Source organism: Eublepharis macularius, chromosome 13 (genome assembly GCF_028583425.1).
Source record: "Eublepharis macularius isolate TG4126 chromosome 13, MPM_Emac_v1.0, whole genome shotgun sequence".
Taxonomy (NCBI): domain Eukaryota; kingdom Metazoa; phylum Chordata; class Lepidosauria; order Squamata; family Eublepharidae; genus Eublepharis; species Eublepharis macularius.
The window spans coordinates 24,108,911-24,129,381 of record NC_072802.1 but is presented as its reverse complement, the minus strand read 5'-3'; the positions used below and the strand labels follow the sequence as shown (position 1 = coordinate 24,129,381).

General features: G+C 45.2%; 1 protein-coding gene across 1 annotated transcript; it reads left to right on the top strand.

The window, feature by feature from the left end:
- The first annotated feature begins 340 nt into the window (after positions 1-340).
- On the top strand, positions 341-20,268 carry TNMD (tenomodulin). The gene is made up of 7 exons (XM_054997028.1): positions 341-406; positions 564-698; positions 10,144-10,284; positions 12,477-12,578; positions 14,182-14,332; positions 18,976-19,145; positions 19,815-20,268. Exons 1-7 carry the CDS (start codon positions 356-358, stop codon positions 20,022-20,024), a joined length of 960 nt encoding a protein of 319 aa, XP_054853003.1. The 5' UTR covers positions 341-355; the 3' UTR covers positions 20,025-20,268.
- Positions 20,269-20,471: the final 203 nt, after the last annotated feature.

Below are 20,471 nucleotides of genomic sequence, written 5' to 3'. Positions count from 1 at the left end.
GAGGGGCAACATCTTTTTTTCCACGTCCAGCAGGCACATAAAATGCACATCCAGGGGCACTGCCACTTCATAGCGAAAACTGGCACATGACGCCATGCCTCCATTCCGATATGCAATCCCCTCCTCGCTTACCTTTGTGCTGCTCCACGCTGGCATATCCTGCCCTCATGCCCTGCCCCAAGAATCTGCAACCCGTGTGGGCAAGCACAAATTTGCACCTCCAGCCTGAGCCGGGGAGCCAGAGTTTTCCCCTCTCTGACACACTTGGAGCCAATATACTGTGACTCCACCTCAGCTTCAGTGGTCTCGCCTCTCTCTGCACTCAGAAGGAAATTTTACATCGAGGGGAGACAACATGAAAAACCAGTCCTGGGGAAGCTCTGAGGAACTATTCGATATCCAAAATGTAAGTGGATTTTATTCTCCTTCATGGGGCATTTTTTGTGTGCATTCCAAGTGTTTGCAAATGAGGGATTCTATATTTCCACGCACATGTTCATCGTCTGCTGCTGCTTGCCTTGACCAAGCACCCTTTTCTCCTTTTGCCCTTTCTTTACTATTAGGCACAAACATCTAAAGCCCAGAAGGAACTTGTCAAAAGATACAAGATCTGCGGGGTGCTGCTTTGCACCCTGGTGCTCTCGCTCATCCTGACATTTCTCGGCGTCCACTATTTTTGGAATCCACCGCCTAACAAAGTAAGTTATATTCTCCAACTTGGAAATAAGTGATCATTCTTTATCCCCAAAGAAAGTTCTGTTTAGTACTTCTAGTGATTTTTCACCTTCTTTAAAAAAACAAAATAGGCACTGAATACTCGAGGTGATTTTTACGGAAAGTTTTAGAAACTTTTTTTTTACGTTGGGGTTTTTGCCACAAATCCTTCACGGCATCAGCCGCGCAATTAATTGCAAGAAAGTACCTTCCCATTTTGTTTCAATTATCTTGCCAGAAACGGGTGGGAAACCCATTATGCCACCACATTGCAGGAGAAGGAGCCAAATCTTGAGGGTGATTGATCACCAGGGATTGCATTTCGAACTTTAATGCATCTGTGGCATGAAGGGGCCGTGAGGCAGGCTTGCTCTTAAAGGGGGAATCTGTTCTGCTGCTTTTCTTTTCTTTTATCAAGCTGCTTCCAGAGCCACTCCACACCAATTTTAACACCACCTATCCATCCGGACCCGTGTCAACGTACCCAGAGGTGGGACAGCTGCTGCCCTTTCCCTGCTCGCTAGCCCACCTTCCACTCGTGCTCCCAGCCACATGTATTGTCCAGAGCTGCCAAGGAAAGGGCATGTGCACAGTGCATGCAGTTTGAAGTATGAGCTAGCAAGCAGGGGGGAAGGAGTCGTAGGTGGGTGATGAGGGGCTGGGTGGGAATGAGGTACAGTCTAGGGGCACAGTGAGGGGGCAACGTTGTCTGCCCAGGGCCTCCCAAACCCGGGAACCAGCCCTGCTACACACCAAAACATTGGTTTGAATCCTACGGTTCCATTCTGTTAACAGTAGCACCTTCCTCCCGCCCAAAGATGCCTTGATACAAGGCACCACCATTTGTGGAATGGATCTGCAGAAGCCAAGCCGGATGGTGGTATATACACCACTTGATATGTGGTCTAATGGCTTGATGGCATTACTTTTCTTCAGTTTGCATGCCTGGGGCAGCGGTGCAAATCGTACCCTTCTGCACATAAGGGGCCAGATCTTCACTTCTCATCCCCTGTTCAGAGCTGGTGTCAGGTTTCGGTGGGCCTTGGGCAAGATACTTTCCAGTACCTCACACACACACACACACAGCCTCAGCTTCCTCTACTCAGTCTGATCTCTTATGCATCTTATCAACCTCCCTTTGTGGGGTTTGTGCTGGCAAGGCTAGAGAGAGCCAGGGAGAGTTGATACTGCACACCTTCAGGCAACTCTGCAGCCAGGAAATGGGAGGTCATATCAGAAGCCCTGTGACATGGCCCGGGGCTTCTGGGTAAGTGGCCATCCAACTCTTTCATGCGCCTTTTAGAGCTGCCCATACCAGCAAGCTTCAAGGGATGCAAAAAAGTCACTCTCTGATTCCTCCATCTGAAACCTGATAATCCCAGAGGTCCCTGCAAAATCACCAAAGACCACTTGAAATTGTTAGATTTTTAGTGCACGCTCCCTCCAAGGAGCTCAGACCAGCAGTGTGATGTGGCGGTTAGAGTGTAAGACTAGTATCTGGGAGACTGGGGTATGAATCCCTGCTCTGCTATGGAAGCTTGCCAGGTGACCTTGGGCTAGTCACACATTCTCAATCTAACCCACCTCACAAGGCTGTTGTGAGGATAAAAGAGAGGAGAAGAGAAATGATGTAAGCTGCTTTGGGTCCCCATTCAGGAGAAAGGCAGAGTATGAGTGAATGAATGAATGAATGAATGAAATCATTCTTGGTTCCTCCATTTTATCTTAACAACACTGAGAAGAGGGCTAAAGCTGATAGAGTATGAATGGCTCAGTGGCTGTCCTGCCAGCTTTGTAGCTGAGTGGAGAATGAAACACAGGTCTCCTCAGTTCTAGTTGGATCTCTAACCATTACACAACTCTGCCTCTCCATTATTCCTCAGGAACTGCAGTCCCATCATTGACACTCACCCTATAGGTCTTCCAGACATGGGGCAGGGGTGAGAGCAGGGCTTGCTTTATACCATCACACTGCTGTGGACAATCGAAAGTATTGCTCAAAGCTTGCAAAAGGAGGACTCCTTACCCAACAGCCCAGCCACCACCAGTGGTGGTGGGTAATTTACACCACAATTCCTGAATTTCCTGATTCTATAAAAGCGTGAACTGCAGTGCCCCTCTTAAACCCCAGGGACAATTCTTTCCCAAAACTGTGTGCGCATTTGATTCTGCGAAATTGGTTGCAGAACTGCAGCATTGCAGGATTCTCAGTTTTTGTTTTAATTTTTAGAGGCACTTTCTAGGCCTTCTGGATGAAAGAATAGGCTTTAATGCAAGTATGACCTGGGGAAGTAACCAAAGCCAAAGGATTTCTCATGGTCAGGGGCTGTGGTTTCATTGTCCGATGGAGTTCGTTACCCTTCCCCACAACCAGCGGAAACAATATAGAGAATACCAGCTGTTGAATTATGGCCATAAAATTTAATGGGGACAGGTAGCACAAAAGTACACTCAAGGCACACCAAAAAGGATGATGCCAAATGATCACTGGAATTTAGCTTTTTTAGTTTATGCCCCATGGAGCAGAGTGCTAAACTGCAGTACTGCAGCCCAAGCTTTGCTTACGACCTGAGTTCGATCCTGGCGGAAGCCGGGTTCAGGTAGCCAGCTCAAGGTTGACTCAGCCTTCCATCCTTCCGAGGTCAGTAAAAGGAGTACCCAGTTTCCTGGGGGTAAAGTGTAGATGACTGGGGAAGGCAATGGCAAACCACCCCGTAATAAAAGTCTGCCAAGAAAACGTCTTGATGCGACGTCCCCCCATGGGTCAATAATGACCCGGTGCTTGCACATGGGACTACCTTTACCTTACCTATTTATGCCCCATTTTTCTCCCCAGTGAGGATCCAACACAGCTTACAGATTTGTTTTCCTCTCCTGACAACCTTGTGATGTAGGTTAGATTGTGAGTGACTGGTCCAGCTCACCCAGGGAGCTCCATGAAAGGATGCAAACCCAGTTCTCCAGATCCTACTCTGAAATTCTAACCACTACCCCACAGTGTCTCAACATGCACTGGTACCTTTCAAATGGCTGCAAGGATACACTAAATTTCCAAATAACCATTAAATGCACCAAACCAAGGGGGATTAGTTCCCGTTGAGTGATTTTTAGGGATGTTTCTCTAGATGCCTCTGAATGCAGCCCCTGAATTCCCAGTCATACAGAAGGAACCAATAACCTTCCCACAGCCATTCTGCAGCATCCTTTTCAGCATGGCCAAGCCTGTTTTCACCGTGTGAGAATAAAGAGGCAACAAAAGAAGATTTGTGAGATCTCACAGGCAGCACAACTCTGATGCTGTTTGCAAAGCAGCGGGGAAGCTTCTGCCAGCCAGGAGCGGTCGGGGTACCCGGTCTTAGTTTCCTTCATTGTTTGACCTGACAGCAACATCTGTTTGCAATCAGTTGCCGCTATTCAAAAGCCACATCTGGAGAAGTCGTTTTCATTCCAGGCACATCTTATCCTTGCGCCTTGCGCCACGCAGGGAGTAGGTATTACAGCTTAGCCGCAAGTCCCTGTTACCAGTTTCCAATGGTGACTGAAACCAGTCTCTGGAATCTGAAGCAAAAAGAACGCGATGGCACGCCCGCTGGAGCTAGGGACGTATAAATTCGTCCCTTCTCGTTTCTTTTTCGCTTTCTGTGTGGTCGTATTGAGCCTAGTTGGTTTGCCTGTTTCTGCTTCTGTCATTCCCCATTAATTGGTTTCCTTTTATTTTACGCCATGTGCTATTCATACACCAAAAGAATGGGGGAATGTTTATATTTAATGCCTAAATTGAATGCAACACAAGAAAATAAAGATTTATGGCTTTGACTTGTACAAAATCAAAATGAGGATTTTGAGCTGAGCTAAAAGCAATAGCCCTGCAAAATTCTGTAGCAAGCCTAACTGGAATAAATAGGTCCTTTCCAAACAGCCATAAGAATACATTGAATTTCTGAAGGGACATTGGAACACATTGCGCCAAGAATGACTGGTTGCTTATTAGTTACTTCATTTATTTCTTCATTTGTTCATCTATGCTTACTCATATGAAGGCAAGAAGTTTCCCTGCACTAATCAGACAATTGGTCTATCAAAGCACAAGACAAAACCGAGGGACTCTTACAACCTGTACCGCTTGTTTCGGAAACGTTCTTTAAAATTGGAGTGAACGTTGTTGGGCCAATTGCCAGAGCAACCCAGCAGGGGAATAAATATATTTTGACCATAGAGAACTGTGCTACAGAGTTCCCAAAAGCAATACCTTTAAGGGACATTGAAGCGAAAACCGTAGCAAAAGCCTTACTGACGGTGTTCACCAGACTAGGTTTTCCACAGGAGACGGTCACGGATTTGAAAAACACGTTCGTGTCCCAAGTGATGCAGGAGCTGTTGCAGGCATGTGGATTCAAACACCTTACAACACCTTACCAACACCACTTACCACCCACAAGCAAATGGACTAAATGAAAGGTTCAGTGGCATCTTGAACCACATGCTGAAGATCTATGCTGTGAAAAACAGGGTTGTGCATACCTGTAATCAGGACTCATTTCGAGGGGGAATGCGCAGGAACGCAGTTCTGGCAGTTCCCCAAAGAGGTCACATGTCAGGTGGCCCCACCCACCTGACTCTTGGCCATTTTGGGCCTGTTTCAGCCTGGATTGGGGCCGAAACATCCCGGATTGGACCTCTGACAGGTGGTGGATCACTCTCCCACTCAGCAGCGGCCTGATCCTGACCATTTTGGGCCCCTTTTCGGACATTTCAGCCCCCTTTTGCCATTTTGGGCCCAATTTTGGCCCTGAATGGCCAGGATTGGGTCCAAAACAGCCGGGCTAGGTGATGTCAGGGGGTGTGGCATATGCAAATCAGTTATACTAATGACACACTTCTGGTGATGTCAAGGGGCATGGCATATGCTAATGAGTTATGCCAATGAGTTCCTCCAGCTCTTTTTCTACTAAATGACCCCTGCCTGTAACTATTGTTCATCATTAAAGAAGAATGGACAGGATGAGAGAACATCAAAAGTAGAGATGGAGTCACCTATCTTAAGGAGCTACTAGAGAACCTGCAAGAACTGAGAGCAGTTGCAGCAGACAATGTGCAAAGGGCCCAGCAGATGGTGTGACGCCAAAGCCAAAGAGTCTTCAAGCCAGGAGGAGACCAAGGCCTCGCGTTGAAGCCTCGGAGAAAGAACAAGCTGGAAGTAGCTTGGGAAGGTCCTTTTAGAGGTGTAAATAAGGTTTCAAATGTAAACTCTCTGGTAAATGTAAATTCTGAAGGGGGGCAGCATAAAATGTTTCAAGTGAACATGCGTAAGCCTTACCATGATAGAGGTAACCTGGTCCTTATGGCCAGAGGAGGGCAGAAAGAGGAAATTGCATTGATGGGTTGAGGGAAGGTAACCCAAAGTAGCACAATTAGTGAGGTAAATTTGGCACCTACCCTGACTAAAGGCCAGCGATGACATGTTAAGGCTGTCTTAATGGAATATCAGATCATCTTTTCCAGTTTCCCAGGGAGACTAGTTAGCTCAACACAAGATCAATACTGGAGCTGCCAGGCCTATTGCTCTCCCACCTTATAAAGTAACTGGCCCAAATGCCATCAATATATAAACTGAGATTAAAGAAATGTTGAACCTTGGCCTTATTGTTCATTTTGAAAGTCCTTGGGCCTTATCGGTTATCGTGGTCCCAAAACTGGATCAGACAGTGAGATTTTGTGTTGACTATTGAAGGTTAAAGAAAATTCCAGTCCCCGATGTAGACCCGATGCCAAGGATGGATGAACTGGTGGAAACCATTGGTCTATCTTGGTCTATCAAGTACTGTCCTGACTGGCAGTGCGCCCCCCCCACACACAAGGCATCACATCTTTCACCTCCCCTGTTATGGGATCCTTTGAATTGGAGATTGAACCTCGGATCTTCCGCAGACCAAGCAGATACTCTACCACAAAAACAAAGTCCCTGCCTTTCACTGGCCTTTAAGGACCTTGGCATTCCAGACCATCACAGCAAATGCCCCTCTACAATATCTGTTGGGATCCTTCTCTTTCATGGCATTTGGAATTGCATTTTTCCCAAAACCAAGATCAAGGGGCTTGTAAACCTCCCAAGACAGCAGTGAAGATGCTGCTGCTTGTGTTCTCCCTGCACAAAGCAGTAGGACATTCAGGGCAGCTCCTACAGGAAGAGGGGCATGAAAGTTTCATTACCAGAACTAGCCCTTGACAGTGGGTGGTGGATTCAGGAAAAAGGGATGTTCTTCACACGCCAGATGATTAACTCAAGATGTAGGAAGGGCTACTAGATCCAAGGGCCACTAGATGCAACAGATAGAGGAAGCTACCATGTTCAGATGCAGCATACCTTGAAGGTCAGCTGCTGGGGGCAACAACAGGTTTTGTGCCTCTGTTTGTGGGTCTTCCAGAGTTCTCCAGCTGTTCGTTGTTGGAAACAGAATGCTGGACTAGATAGACCATTGATCTAATCCCACCGGACTCTTCTCGTGTCAATCTAAAAAGGGTCTTCAGGAGCAAAGTTGGGAAAGACCTCTGGAAAGCTGCTGCCAGTCAGATATGTATGTGTGTGTGTTGCCTTCAAGTCATAGCTGACTTATGGCGACCCCTGGCGGGGTTTTCATGGTAAGGGACTATCAGAGGTGGTTTGCCATTGCCTGCCTCTGCAACCCTGGTTTTCATTGGAGGTCTCCCATCCACTTACTAACCAAGGTCAACTCTGCTTAGCTTCTAAGATCTGACAAGATCAGGCTCACCTGGGCTATCCAGGTCAGGGTGCCAAGGGAATACTGAGAGATTAATAATATGATTCAATCCATGTCTGTGTATGTGGACAGCCCTACCTACAGACATGCATTACAACTGACAATCTCAAATTCTGCAGAATTTCAAAAATGGAGAAGTAGGAAGGAGGCTCAATCCCCAACAATGCTTTCAAGAGTCCCTATGCAGCTCTCTCCTCCCAGACTTTGTCCTCATGACATCAGGAAACAACTGTTTGTTCAGCCATTCATAACACCTTCCAGGAAAAACAAACGGCACCAGGGCTTGATTTCCAACATTACGCCAACTTCAGGAAACCCAAATAAAGAAGCAAAGCAAAAAATTGCAAAAAGAAAACAACTTTCAGCCTTGAGTCCATAAGCAAACACCAAGAAGAGGCCCTCTGAAGTGACGCACTCCACCTCCATCACAGGTTGGCTTGCCGGTGAACCAGGAGATAGAGCACAGGCCTTTGACCAAAAGCCGGGGGTGTAGATTCAGGCTTAGTCTGTGAAACTCAGTTCGCCCTATGTAAGAGCAGTCGGATGGACGAACAGTGTAACAGGAGAACTGCTGGTGTATGTACAAATCTGCTGTGATTGTGGAGGAGGGCAATAAGCAGTTCATCGTGCAAGGTATCTGGAATCAAAATGTCTAATTCGGAACAATGTCCCCAGAGTGTGGATAAAAAAATGCATGCAATGAGGCCATGTACAGATCGGGGTGGTTTTTCTGCCAATTTAAAGGAACCCCCAGATTTGCAGAAACATCCCCAAACTTAATAATGCTTCCAAATGGAGAATGCAGACTGGGATCTCCATCACAAAGCTGTGCAGTGGTGAAAGTGTTCGACTAGGATGGAGACCAAAGTTCAAATCTTGATTCAGGTATGAATTTGACTAATTCAGTGACCCATTTACACATTGACACTCTGTGTCTCTGGCCTAGCTTACCTCTCTGCCTAGCCTATGTTATGAGCATAAAATGGGTTCGAGAGAACCATATACACTGCCCCTCAGCTCCTTGGAAAAGGCATGAAATCACAATGGACAGACAAATCAAATCTATCTACCTGAGTAGGGGCTGGAATCACTTCTCCTGGTACCAAGAGAGCCAGAAATCAACATCTTTGGTGATTTTGGATGTGGACAGACAGGTGTAATGTTGCTGTGTGTTTGGTCTAGCCTGCCTCTCCGTGCTTCTACTGTAATTCCTGCTCAACCTGTACTTTTATTAATGGTTCACAAGAACACCACGGGTCTCTTTCCTGAAAATGATGACCTGACCTTTTCACTACTCGAAATAAGCAAAAGATGAAAGAATATGAGAGATGAAGTGTCTCTTTTGCCTTAGCATATCAAAACAAAAAGGAGATTCTTGCTCGCCACTAAGGAAAAACTCTTTTTGAAGACGAAACACTGGGAGTCTCTCAAAACAAGACATCTTACACGAGGACGCTCAAGTGGCTTACTTTCTGTGTGGTCTTATATTCAAGTGTACTCTGTCTCCCTAGCAGTGCATGTGTTTCCACAATGGGAGAGCCAGGGTAAGATCTTTCACCTGAGCATCCCCATGTCAGGTATCTTGTGCAGAGAGACTCTAGGACTTCCCCCAGCAAGTTCTCCCCTTCCCCCACCCCCACCCCCACCCCATGGATCCAGTTCAGATGAGGATCATGGCACAAGGCAAAAGGGCTAAGCCTTCCCCCATGCCATTTTTCCAACCAGAAACAGCTCCAATTAACCACTATTTGCCCTGTTGAGACGTACAGATATAGATACGGGTACCAGCAGGGCTTTTTTTCAGCTGGAACGTGGTGGAACGGAGTTCCGCAACCTCTTGAAAATGGTCACATGGGCGGTGGCCCTACCCCCTGATTTCCAGACAGAGGGGAGTCTAGATTGCAATCTCAACTCCCCTCTGTCTGGAGATCAGGGGGCGGGGCCACCAGCCATGTGACCATTTTCTCCGAGGGCAACCCACTGAGTTCCACCACCTCTTTTCCCAGAAAAAAAGCCCTGGGTACCAGTATGTTTGCATACAGCTCCCCAGGGCAATTTCTGGTCAGGAAAATGATGGGGAGGCTTCACCCCTTCCTCCCCTCATGCCACAGTCCCACACACTTGATTTTAAAGAGAAAAACACTCCTGTCGGTTTGAGCCCTAGACACTTCAGACATAGCTCAGATTTCACTAGGATTGCAGACCAGTGTCTTTTGATTTTTTTTAAATCTTCAAAATAAAACATTCTGCCAAAATCATAAAGAGAAAAAAAAAACATTCTTAGCATAAAGACTGGAATGTCAAGACTTTTTTACAAGGTGTCTTCCAATGCCACTACGGCTGATCTAAAGCACAGCCCATACTTGGAGACTGCCTGAAGAGGCAGCGTGCCACCTTTTCCTAGCTTTCATCTTAAACTTTCCATAGTGTGCACATGTTAGAAAGGCCAACGAATTGATCCACATCCAGGCCGATGGGGTTTGCAACAGAGGAGCTCTTTGAAGAACCAGATCATCCAGGCAGCTAGCAGGAGCTGGGGGCGGTTGTGCTCTTTTTGTTTCAAAAGAAAGCCAGAAACGTAAAGCTTCTTGCAAATACAGTCACCAACTCTGTATGCCCCCCTCCCAAAACACGCTGTCTGTCTTTCCAGATTTATGACATGGAGCATACCTTTTTCAGCCAAGGGGAGATGCAAAAGATATTAATGAAGATTGACCCAGTGAGCGAAACAGAGATCTTTCAAAGTGGAAAGGGCAACGAAGAAGTTCTGGAAATTCATGACTTCAAAAACGTATGTGTGTGTTTCCCTGCCCCCCACCCCCTTGGTATAAGTCAGGATCAAGTAAGGCCCTTTTCTTCCAGGGACACCATTTAGGGAGGGCAGGGAGAGGTCACTGTACCAATGTCCAACCACATATTCTTGGGAATTTACTGATTTTGCACAGTGAATGGCAATTGCACAGGCTTATAATAATAATAATAATAATAATAATAATAATAATAATAATAATAACAATAATAATAATAATAACAATAACAACAACAACAACAACAACAACAACAACATTCAATTTATATACCGCCCTTCAGGACAACTTAATGCCTACTCAGAGCAGTTTACAAAGTGTGTTATTATTATCCTCACAACAAAACACCCTGTGAGGTGGGTTGGGCTGAGCGAGCTCTGAGAGAGCTGTGACTAGCCCAAGGTCACCCAGCTGGCTTCAAGTGGAGGAGTGGGGAATCAAACCCGGCTCTCCAGATTAGAGTCCCGCACTCTTAACCACTACACCAAACTGGCTTTCAGCTTGCACTAGGTATGCACTAGGTATGCATGCCAAAGGTGCCACTCTCTCTTCTTTTACAAGGCAACACACCTGTATGTTATCCCAGCATTGCTATTTCATGAAGTATAAACCATTCATGTTCCTGATATGCACTGTTGGGGGCAGGGTGGCCAAATGAATCATGGAATACATACAAAAGCTGGCCCTTAAACTTTGCTGAAAGTCTCCTGCCCTAATGTGTTTAATTTAGTTAAATATATTTAAAATATTTATATCCCATTTTTCTCCTGATCAACAGGATCCAAAAAAAAATCGGGGACTCCACAGTAAAACTTAGTATTTATTTATGTATTTTATTTTGTTTAAAACATTTACATTCAGCCTTAATCCCGAAAACTGAAAGCTGCCAACAAAACAGTAAAAAGCTGTAGGATGCAGACATCATCAGTAGGGCTGCCATCCCCCAGGTGGGACATGGAGTTCTCCTGGAATTCAACTGAACAGGGACCAGTTCCTCAGGAGGAAATGGCAGCTTCACAGGGTGGAGTCTGTGGCATCACAGCTCTGCTGAGCTCCCTCCCTCCCCCAAAATCCACCCTCCCCAGCCATTGCCCACAAGTCTCCAAGAATTTCCCAGGCTAGAGTTGGCAGCCCTAATTATAAGTATCCAACAGAGAGTTAAAAGCCAGTAGGTAGAGCAAACACAGCCAAGGAAGGTTTACCCTCCAACAAATGCCATCTGGAACAGAAAAGTCTTGCATGCCTTCCTGAATGTGGCAAGCGAAGTGCTCGCTGTACCCACTCTGGAAGGCTGTTCCAAAAGAATGAACCCACCACAGAGAATTCCTGCGACTAGACTGTTGCTGAATGGACTGTCCGAGTTGAGGGTACCCAGGGCTTTTTTTCAGGGGGAACGCAGGGGAACGGAGTTCCGGAACCTCTTGAAAATGGTCACATGGCTGGTGGCCCCGCCCCCTGATCTCCAGACAGGGGAGTTTAGATTGCCTTCCGCACCATGTGACCATTTTCTCTGAGGGCAACCCACTGAGTTCCACCACCTCTTTTCCCAGAAAAAAGCCCTGAGGGTACCACTAGAGGCAGAGTCTCTACTGGCAAATGGAAGTGCAGTGGGAGATGTGGTTTGAGAGAGGTATGAGGGCTCCCAGGCTATGAAGGGCTTTAAAGGTGATAATCAGTAATTGTTATGGAGTCCAGAAGCAGACAGGCAACCAATGTGGTTGATGCGGTGCTGGTGTTACACATTACAAGTGCTGACTCCAAACAAGAGTCTTGCTGCTACCAGCTGAAACTTCTGAGAAGTCTTCAAGGATGGCCCCACATACGACACATTACAGTAGTCTAATCGGGAGGTTATAGTAATATGGGTCACATTGGTATGGCTAAATCAGCAGAGTCTAAAAATAACAGGCCAGCTTACAAGCCAGATGTAACATACAGATAAAAGAATATTGGAGATAAAATGGACCCATACATCAGGAACCAACTAGCAAATACTCTAGATCACACTTTCAGTGCTCAAACAGCTTCACAGAGATTCTTGTTACAACCTTGACAACTGCACTGTAAAGACAACCCCCTACCACTGATGGGTATGGGGTAAAAATATTTAAATAAATAAATGGAATCCACACACCCCCAACATTCCTATTTCACCTGGCTGTTTCTGTTTTATTAGGGAATAACTGGCATCTTCTTTGTGGGGGATCCAAAATGCTTCATCCGAAGTCAAATCAAAGGGATACCCAAAACTTCCAATGTGGAAACAGAGGAGCCTGAGGTATGCGGGACTAAGTATCTCATGGAATTCAGTAAGACCCCAGGACTGCCAAGGATTCACAACGGCATGGAAAGTACGGACAGAAAGTAATCCCATTAACGTTTAAATTGCTCACAGGCCCAGCAGATGCACCCAGCATGCTGAACTGAGGCCCAGCTAAAGCCGTCCAGATGGAATCAGTTTTAAGGCTGAAACTGGCCCAAGCTAAGAAAGGGGAGGTGGAATTCAGCCTCTGTGCACAGCTCCTACACACACACAAAGCCAGAGGATTTTTCCCCCGTGTATATTTTGTATATTCAGAGATCCCAAAGCTAGATGCCCTGAGAAGCTGGGCTTGAAAAATCTAGCTGTTAAACTGGAGATATACCCCAAAGCCCATATCTTAGTGGCAGAATGCACGCTTTGCAGGCGGACGGTTCCAGGTATAATCCTTGGCTTATGTAGGGCTGGGAAAGACCTTGGCCTGAGTTTCTGGAGAGCCACCACCACAGCAGATGATCCTGGGTTCAAGGGACCCGTGGTCTGACTTGGTCTAAGGCAGTTAGCTTCACGTGTTTACATACCGTTGTGGGGAGTTTGCAGGCAGACGGAGCCACTCCCACCCCCGCCCATATATGGGAAATGACATCATTGCAAGAGAAGGAGGAAAGCTGTGCCAGGATTCCCTGGCATGGCCCATTCTAGAGTGGAAAAGCACAGGAGAATCTCAGAAGCATCACCGTTGTGCAGAAGCCACGATCCCCTCCTTGAGCTAACGTTAATTGGGGGATATGTCACTGATGGAAGGTGCTTTGCTCTTTGGTCTGATTGAGAATATATATATATATATATATATATATATATATATATATATATATATATATATATATATATATATATATATATATATATATATATATGTTGGATCCCATGAATGTGTTCTGCAAATTCACTGGATTCTGCCAATGAAAGAATGTTTTGCATTGGGGAGGGCTTGTTGTGCTGGAGGAAAACCACTATTCGTGGAATAGATCAGTGGGATCCAACACTCTGTGTGTACACTGTTGATTAACGGGGGGGTGCCATGCAGCACAATTCAGAGCCAAACTACAAGTGACGCCTGACACAGGTTGGACACTTGTCAGCTTCCCTCAAGTTCTGATGGGAAATGTAGGCATCCTGGTCTTTCAGCTTGGCTCTCCATTTAATTGAAGTTTACATAACTACCCCCTCACACAGTGGAGGGGAAGGGGGGCTCCGGGAAAGAGCCTGATGCCTGCACTCTCCTCCCAACTGCATGTTATCCCTCCCATAGACTGCCATTCTGTAAACTTCAATTAAATGGAGAGCCAAGCTACAAGACCAGGATGCCTACATTTCCCATCGAAACGTGAGGGAAGCTGACAAGCGTCCAACCTGTGTCAGGCATCACTTGTAGCTTGGCTCTGAATTGTGCTGTATGGCGCCCCCCTTGATCAACAGCGTACACACAGAATGTTTGATCCTACTGATCTATTCCACTAATAGTGGTTTTCCTCCACTCAGTCTAAAAGTTTGGGCAATCCCACTCTGTCAAAGTGCTGCAGTAGGTTAACTAGCAAAAGTAGAGACTTTTTCTTCACAGGGCGAGGAAGTAACCACCTCTTTTGAGCAATCGGTAGTCTGGGTACCAGAGGAGAAGCCTATCGAAAACAAAGACTTCCTGCAGAACTCCAAGATTTTTGACTTCTGCAAAAACGTGACTATGTACTGGATCCACCCAACCTTACTAACAGGTAAGGCAGTCTCATTGTCCTGCTTCAGCAAGTCTGGTGTCGTGGTTAAGAGCAGCAGGACTCTAATCTGGAGAACCGGGTTTGATCCCCCACTCCACCACTTGAAGCCAGCTGGGTGACCTTGGGTCAGTCACAGCTCTCCCCAGAGCTCTCTCAGTCCCACCCACCTCACAGGGTGATTGTTGTGGGGATAATAATAACATACTTTGTAACCCACTCTGAGTTTCAAAGATCAAAAGAGTTTATTGTCTATAGCCATAGGCCGTCATAATTCACCAAACATTGACTAATAAACAATTAAGTCCCTTATCACAGTTTATAAAAGTTACTAAAATTAATTAAAACAATACAGTATGCCAAACTATCCCAGGGATCACGAAGCAGCCTCATTAAGTACCACCTTAGATCTTATCTTTTTGGCTGTGAGTGCAAACTGAGAGACTCTATAGGACACATGATTATCAGTGTCAGATAACAAAAACACAATCTTCTCGATTTCAGAGTATGTGTTTGTCACTGGTAGGATTCTGGCCAAAAATTTAGCTCTGGGTACACTATATAATGGACATTAAAGTAGGTAGTGGGAAAGGTTCTCCACTGTAGGTAGTCCACAAATGCAGGTGCGATGCTCCATAGGGGTGTGAGAATAACGCCTTGCCAAAAGAGCTGTCTGCATCATCTGGAAGCGCAGAGCAGTGAAAGACACTCTGAGGTTGTAATGAGAAATACTGGCTAGGTAGGGAGATCTTGAATGGTCAAATTTGATTGATTTATACCAAGGAGCTGCCTTAGATTCTGATATTGATAGCCGATCCATCACTGCATCTGACTTATAGATCCACTCCTTAAGTGGAAGGTTGTTGGCTGAGACCCCTAACAGGTCATCCGGGATGGTATACCTTTGGCAAATGGTGGATAGAAAGCCAGGCTGTGTGGGGTCTTTGGATAGTAAGTAATTTACTGATTGGCAACTTAAGGACTCAGAACTGGAAAATTTGATCCTTTTCCAGTATTTTAAAACTGCAAGGTGTACCCGCGCCCTAAGGGAGGGGAGTTCTGTTTCGGCCCTCATCAGGGCGGCAGGAGCGCCTGTGGGTAGAACCAAAATCTGTCTCAAGAACTGGTTTTGGATTACCTCAAGGCTGGTTAAAATGTCTTCCTTCCAACACCACACTTCAGCTCCATATAGGAGGTGAGGGACTACCTTGCTCTTAAATAATTTCAGTGCTGAATCTATCAGTCGACCCCCCCCCCTTTGTATAAAAGAAATGTATGATTGAGGCCGGCGGATCGCTTGAGCTCAGGAGTTCAGGGCTGCAGTCAGCATAACGTCAGAAGACGATTGTTTCTGTATCTGTGAGCCTGAAGGGTCCAGGAGAGGTGGCCCAGCTCGTTCTTGCGGAGCACGAAAAGCTCCACTGATCATGAGGATCGCACTCTGAGTGGGCATTAAGTTGCCCTGAAAGGCGGTATATAAATCAAATGTTATGTCGTTGTTATTAACAAATCTCTCCTCTAGGGCAGCAACACACATACCATCATAGGGCTATTTCCTAAACAGTGAAATGTTATGCCAAATGCAGATGCAAAACAACTACTTGGACCAGTGGTAAAACTGGATTTCGGCATGTCAGAACCAATATGGGCAGCCAGATCTTTTCCCCTACAAAGAAGCCATCTGTAGTTCTTTGTCAGCTTTCGTGCAGCAAAGGGCTTTGCTCCACTAAAAAAGAGAAAGAGAAGCAACTGTTTGCTTCAAAGGGCTGCATTTCCCCAAAGCTAGAAACAGAGGTTCTCCCTCATCTCAGCTGGATTGGATTGGGCCAATTTATGCTACATAGCTCTGTCAACTGTTATTAGCTACTCCATGTACAGTGGTGGTACTAGAAATGTAACATTTTCTAAGGCTTTTAAACTGTGAGGCAAATTTTTTTCCAGGGAAAAAAATGGAAATTTGGGAGGAAATTGATATATATTCAATAGTTCCTTATCAAACCTAGACTTATTTTATTGCCTTCAGATAAAAGGCTTCATTCATGACTCAGCTGTCACACAGAATTTTACTATTTCTGAAATGTTGAGTATAAAGGCTTTAGTTTCTACAAGCAAAATTGAAAATATACTCAATATGAGAGATGCAAACTGCTACAGCTAATGTTATTTTAGCATATTCATCTTGTTTTTTGCCACTTGAGAAGTTGGCAACAATAAAAGTTAAAAATGGAAAGCTCACATTTTGTAGTACACAAAAGATATTCTTATTTGGACAAAAACGTTCTCATACAATTGTAATAGGACTAGCAGCGTATTTAGATATCACTAAACTTTATAACATTGAAAACACTGAATACTTCAATAGTGTATTATCTCACACAATATTAATTATGACCAAATTAGTTCCATTTACTATCCTGTCCTTGAAAATGCATGGCATACATCTATATTATATGCAACAATTATCTAATGCTATTGATTGTCTTACATTAAAAAATCTTCACACTACACATTTTGAGTGAGTAAAAACCTAGTCTTGAATAGCATTTTTCTCATTCCAAAAGAGAAGCCGTTTCCTAGGAGTTTTTTTACCCAAATGCTTCCTATATTATCATATTTTCAGTTAGAAAAGCTGGGCGGGGGGAGTCTTTGGGGAAATTTTTCAGGCCTTGTGTTTATTGTGTCAACCTAATAGATGCACGCTCCAGTGCATCTGATGAAGTGAACACTGAGCCGTGAATGTTTACACTAAAATAAGTTTTGTTAGTCTCTAAGATACCACCAAGCTCCTATTTCACATCTCTGTCCAATGCTTAGGACAGAGAATGGCAATCGACTTCATCGGCCTGCTAGTAAGCGTCTCAGAGGCACCTGACTGGTTGCTGTTAAGAGGATTTAGTTAATTACTTAATTCATAGTCTCTCCTCCTTGCTGAGACTCAAAGTGGATGACAAACTTTTTTGGGGGGAAATGCAATAAAAACTGTATAAAGCATACCATAAACTACGCAAAAACCAGATTACAAGAATTAGAAGACAATGCTTTAAAAACAAAGTAATACATACGAACACTGCAATAAACGACAGTGTTTATTCAAATGCAAGACTAGATTTTTTCCTCCAGGTATGCCATCAAAACGAGAGGGGATTGTTGTATGTTTGCATACAAGTTACATTCCAGTAATACATTTTTTGTGTGTGAGTGAGACAGACTGAGGGCCAAGCTACACGTGACGAATGACACTTGAACGGCAAGTGGATTGAGTGGAGCGCAAGTGAACAGGGAGAAATACACTTGCCGTTCAAGTGTCATTCGTCACTTGTAGCTTGGCCCTGACAGACAGACATTTAGGGCCTCACATTCAGAATCATCTTCATTTCACATCAATATGGTACAATCCTGTTCTCTTTTTATAGAATGTACTCCTAAAAAATGCCATTATGTAGAATGATAGGCGTGTGGGCACCTTCCTGACTTCAGGCAGGCCGTTCCATCAAGTGGGATCCACAACAGAGAATGCCCAGGTACTCCAGGTGCAGGACTTGTAGGCCATTCTCATGCTCCACCCGTCTCAGTTCCCCCAATAATTGCCAGCGTTCTCCTCCAAAGACATTTCATTCCCTCTTCCCGATCATTGTCCTACACAGCAGCGCCTGCCCTCTCTTAGCACCTCTGCTAGTGAAGGAAAGGGTTGCCACAGAATACCACCATTTCCCCCTCCACCTGTTCTCATACCAGATAATATGCAGAACCATCCAAAAGAGTCTCTGCTTTTTCCAGCACTCTCTTTCCCAAAAGCTTGGGACAGGAGTCCGTTTTGAACCAAAAGCATCACATAAAAATACAAAAATGAGTCTCGGGACACTTTAAAGACAGGTTTGTATTCCAGCATCGGCTTTCAGGGGCTACAGTGCACTTCGTCAAATGCATTTGGTGCCTCCTCCTCAATACAACTTTATGAAGGGGAGAAAGGTGTAAACAACTGCCAGATGTAATTTTGTAAATTTCAGGTGTCATGAAAACCATTCACAGCTGTAACGGGCAAGAAAATCATCTAGCTAGCTTTGATTATCAGCAATGGCTATGGAATCCCCGCTCCTTGCTAAGTCCTTGGGAGATGGCATCAAACTTCTGATTCACCCAGTTCAGACATCAATCTCCCTCTAAAGTCCTTTGTGCTGATGAATAGGGACTTTTGGATCAGCAATAGTGTCTAAAAATTGAAGTTACTCTAGGCATGCTTAAACCTGAACATTAAAAGCCTACCCAAAGCATTTATTTTTTAAAAAAATGCATATGCCCACCTTTCTCCTAAGCATCTCAGGGCCCATCCTTGCCACTCAAGCTCCTTTAAATTACTATGGCAGGAACTGACCTTAGGACCGTATTCATGGAAAGGATGTGCGTTATCAATGAGCAACTGCCCCCTGCTTTGGAAAACAAGACACCTACCCCTCCAGAAGTCAGTCAGGTTCTGATGTGAATGTGTTTTGATGATTGGGGACAGAACAGGAAGACAGTGGTAGAACATATGTTTAACTAAACAACTGAATATGGTAATGGGGAAATTATGGGGTAACTCAGCTGGTAACCTTGTCACATCCTTATGTATTCCACTAGAAAAACTGTTTGTCTTTTGCTCCTGTTAGAACCAGAGCCCCTTGACTTTGAAAATGAAGGCGATGCAGATGGCCGGGTTCTTGCAAACAGGCCCGGACAGGAGGGAATGAAAGAGAATCATTTAGCTAAGCAAGCAAAACCAAGCCCCAGACGTCAAGCCCGCCAACTCACCGAACAGGACTTACGTGTGAATGACTACGTAAGTCTCCATAAGTCTTTAGATGACGTTCCATGTTGAGCTTTACAACTGAATTTCCAGAGGAGGGTGTACTGGGCCTGCTTCATCTGGTTCCTGCGAACGCATTTCTTTACGGTACTCTGTTGCTCAAAGGGTAATTAGCTCATGGAATTCATTGCCCCAGGATGTAACAAAATGGCCTCTAGACTAAATGGCTTTAAAGGGGGATTAGACACATTTGTAGAGAAGAACCACTGGAGGACCTATCCATCGTGTGACTAAATGGAACCTCCAGGTTCGGAAGCAGTAACCCTTTTCAGACATTTAGAGGTGACATTATCCAGCTGTAGCACACAGATGGTCCTCTAGAGCTTGAGGCTGTACCTTGGAGGTCCAAACTAGCCCCCCGATTATTGCTTTTAGGAGTAAACTTGGTTACAACAGCACCTGCTTGCAAACTTGTGGAGTTAATTTCACCATTCTAGAGCTTAATGAAGCAGCAGCAGGCACTAAGATCGAGGCAGACGGGCTCTTCCTCCTGTTCCTAAGCCACATTCAGAAGGCTTCCCCTACGCCCAATTAAAGTTAGTTATTATAGGTGATCCCCTTATTTAGCCGTCATTGCCTGGGGAAGATGTCATATGAAATCAGGAATTTATATCTAATCTTTCTCTCCATTTTCCCCCTTAGACAGAAAATGGGCTTGAGTTCCACCCTATGTGGGATGAAAGAGGATACTGCTGTGCCCGTTGCCGCCGTGCCCATCGATACTGCCGGAGGATCTGTGAGCCTCTGCTGGGATATCACCCATACCCTTACTGTTATCAAGGAGGGAGAGTTATTTGCCGTGTAATCATGCCATGCAACTGGTGGATTGCACGGATGTTGGGACGAGTGTAAATGCACAGGGCAAGAAACTGACACAAAATACATTGCAGTACAGGAGACACATTTAGCCCAGTCCCCGCAGGCACGTATGTGCTGCTGACATTCTAGTTCCCATTACCAAGATTTTTATTGTGATCAAGTCTTTCCTAAATACATCTTAAAACAAGATTTCCCTACTTGACGCATATCCCTTGCCCCAGAAGAGCCATACTGAAATATGTAAGAGTGGTACTAAAGGCCTTCCTAGTGTCCCCTACCAAAGAGCCAGCAAGGGGCAGGAGCCCTGGAGAGCCTCTCCTCCCTAGATTGCCTGTTAATGCTTGCAGCAGATAGAAAGGAGAGAGCTCCAAAATGTCCTAAGAACATATTTATTGAAGTGCTCCAGAAGGTGTTGGACGTCTGAAGTCTTCCTAGAATCGTTAGGCAATAATGATTCCACATCTCCTTCGTGGAGAAAGT

Excerpts from the sequence above, each read along its gene's own strand:
- TNMD (XM_054997028.1), top strand. The coding sequence starts at position 356 with ATGAAAAACCAGTCCTGGGGAAGCTCTGAGGAACTATTCGATATCCAA. Across the intron at positions 407-563 it reads AACTATTCGATATCCAAAAT|GCACAAACATCTAAAGCCCA; the intron begins GTAAGTGGATTT and ends CTTTACTATTAG. Across the intron at positions 10,285-12,476 it reads AAATTCATGACTTCAAAAAC|GGAATAACTGGCATCTTCTT; the intron begins GTATGTGTGTGT and ends CTGTTTTATTAG.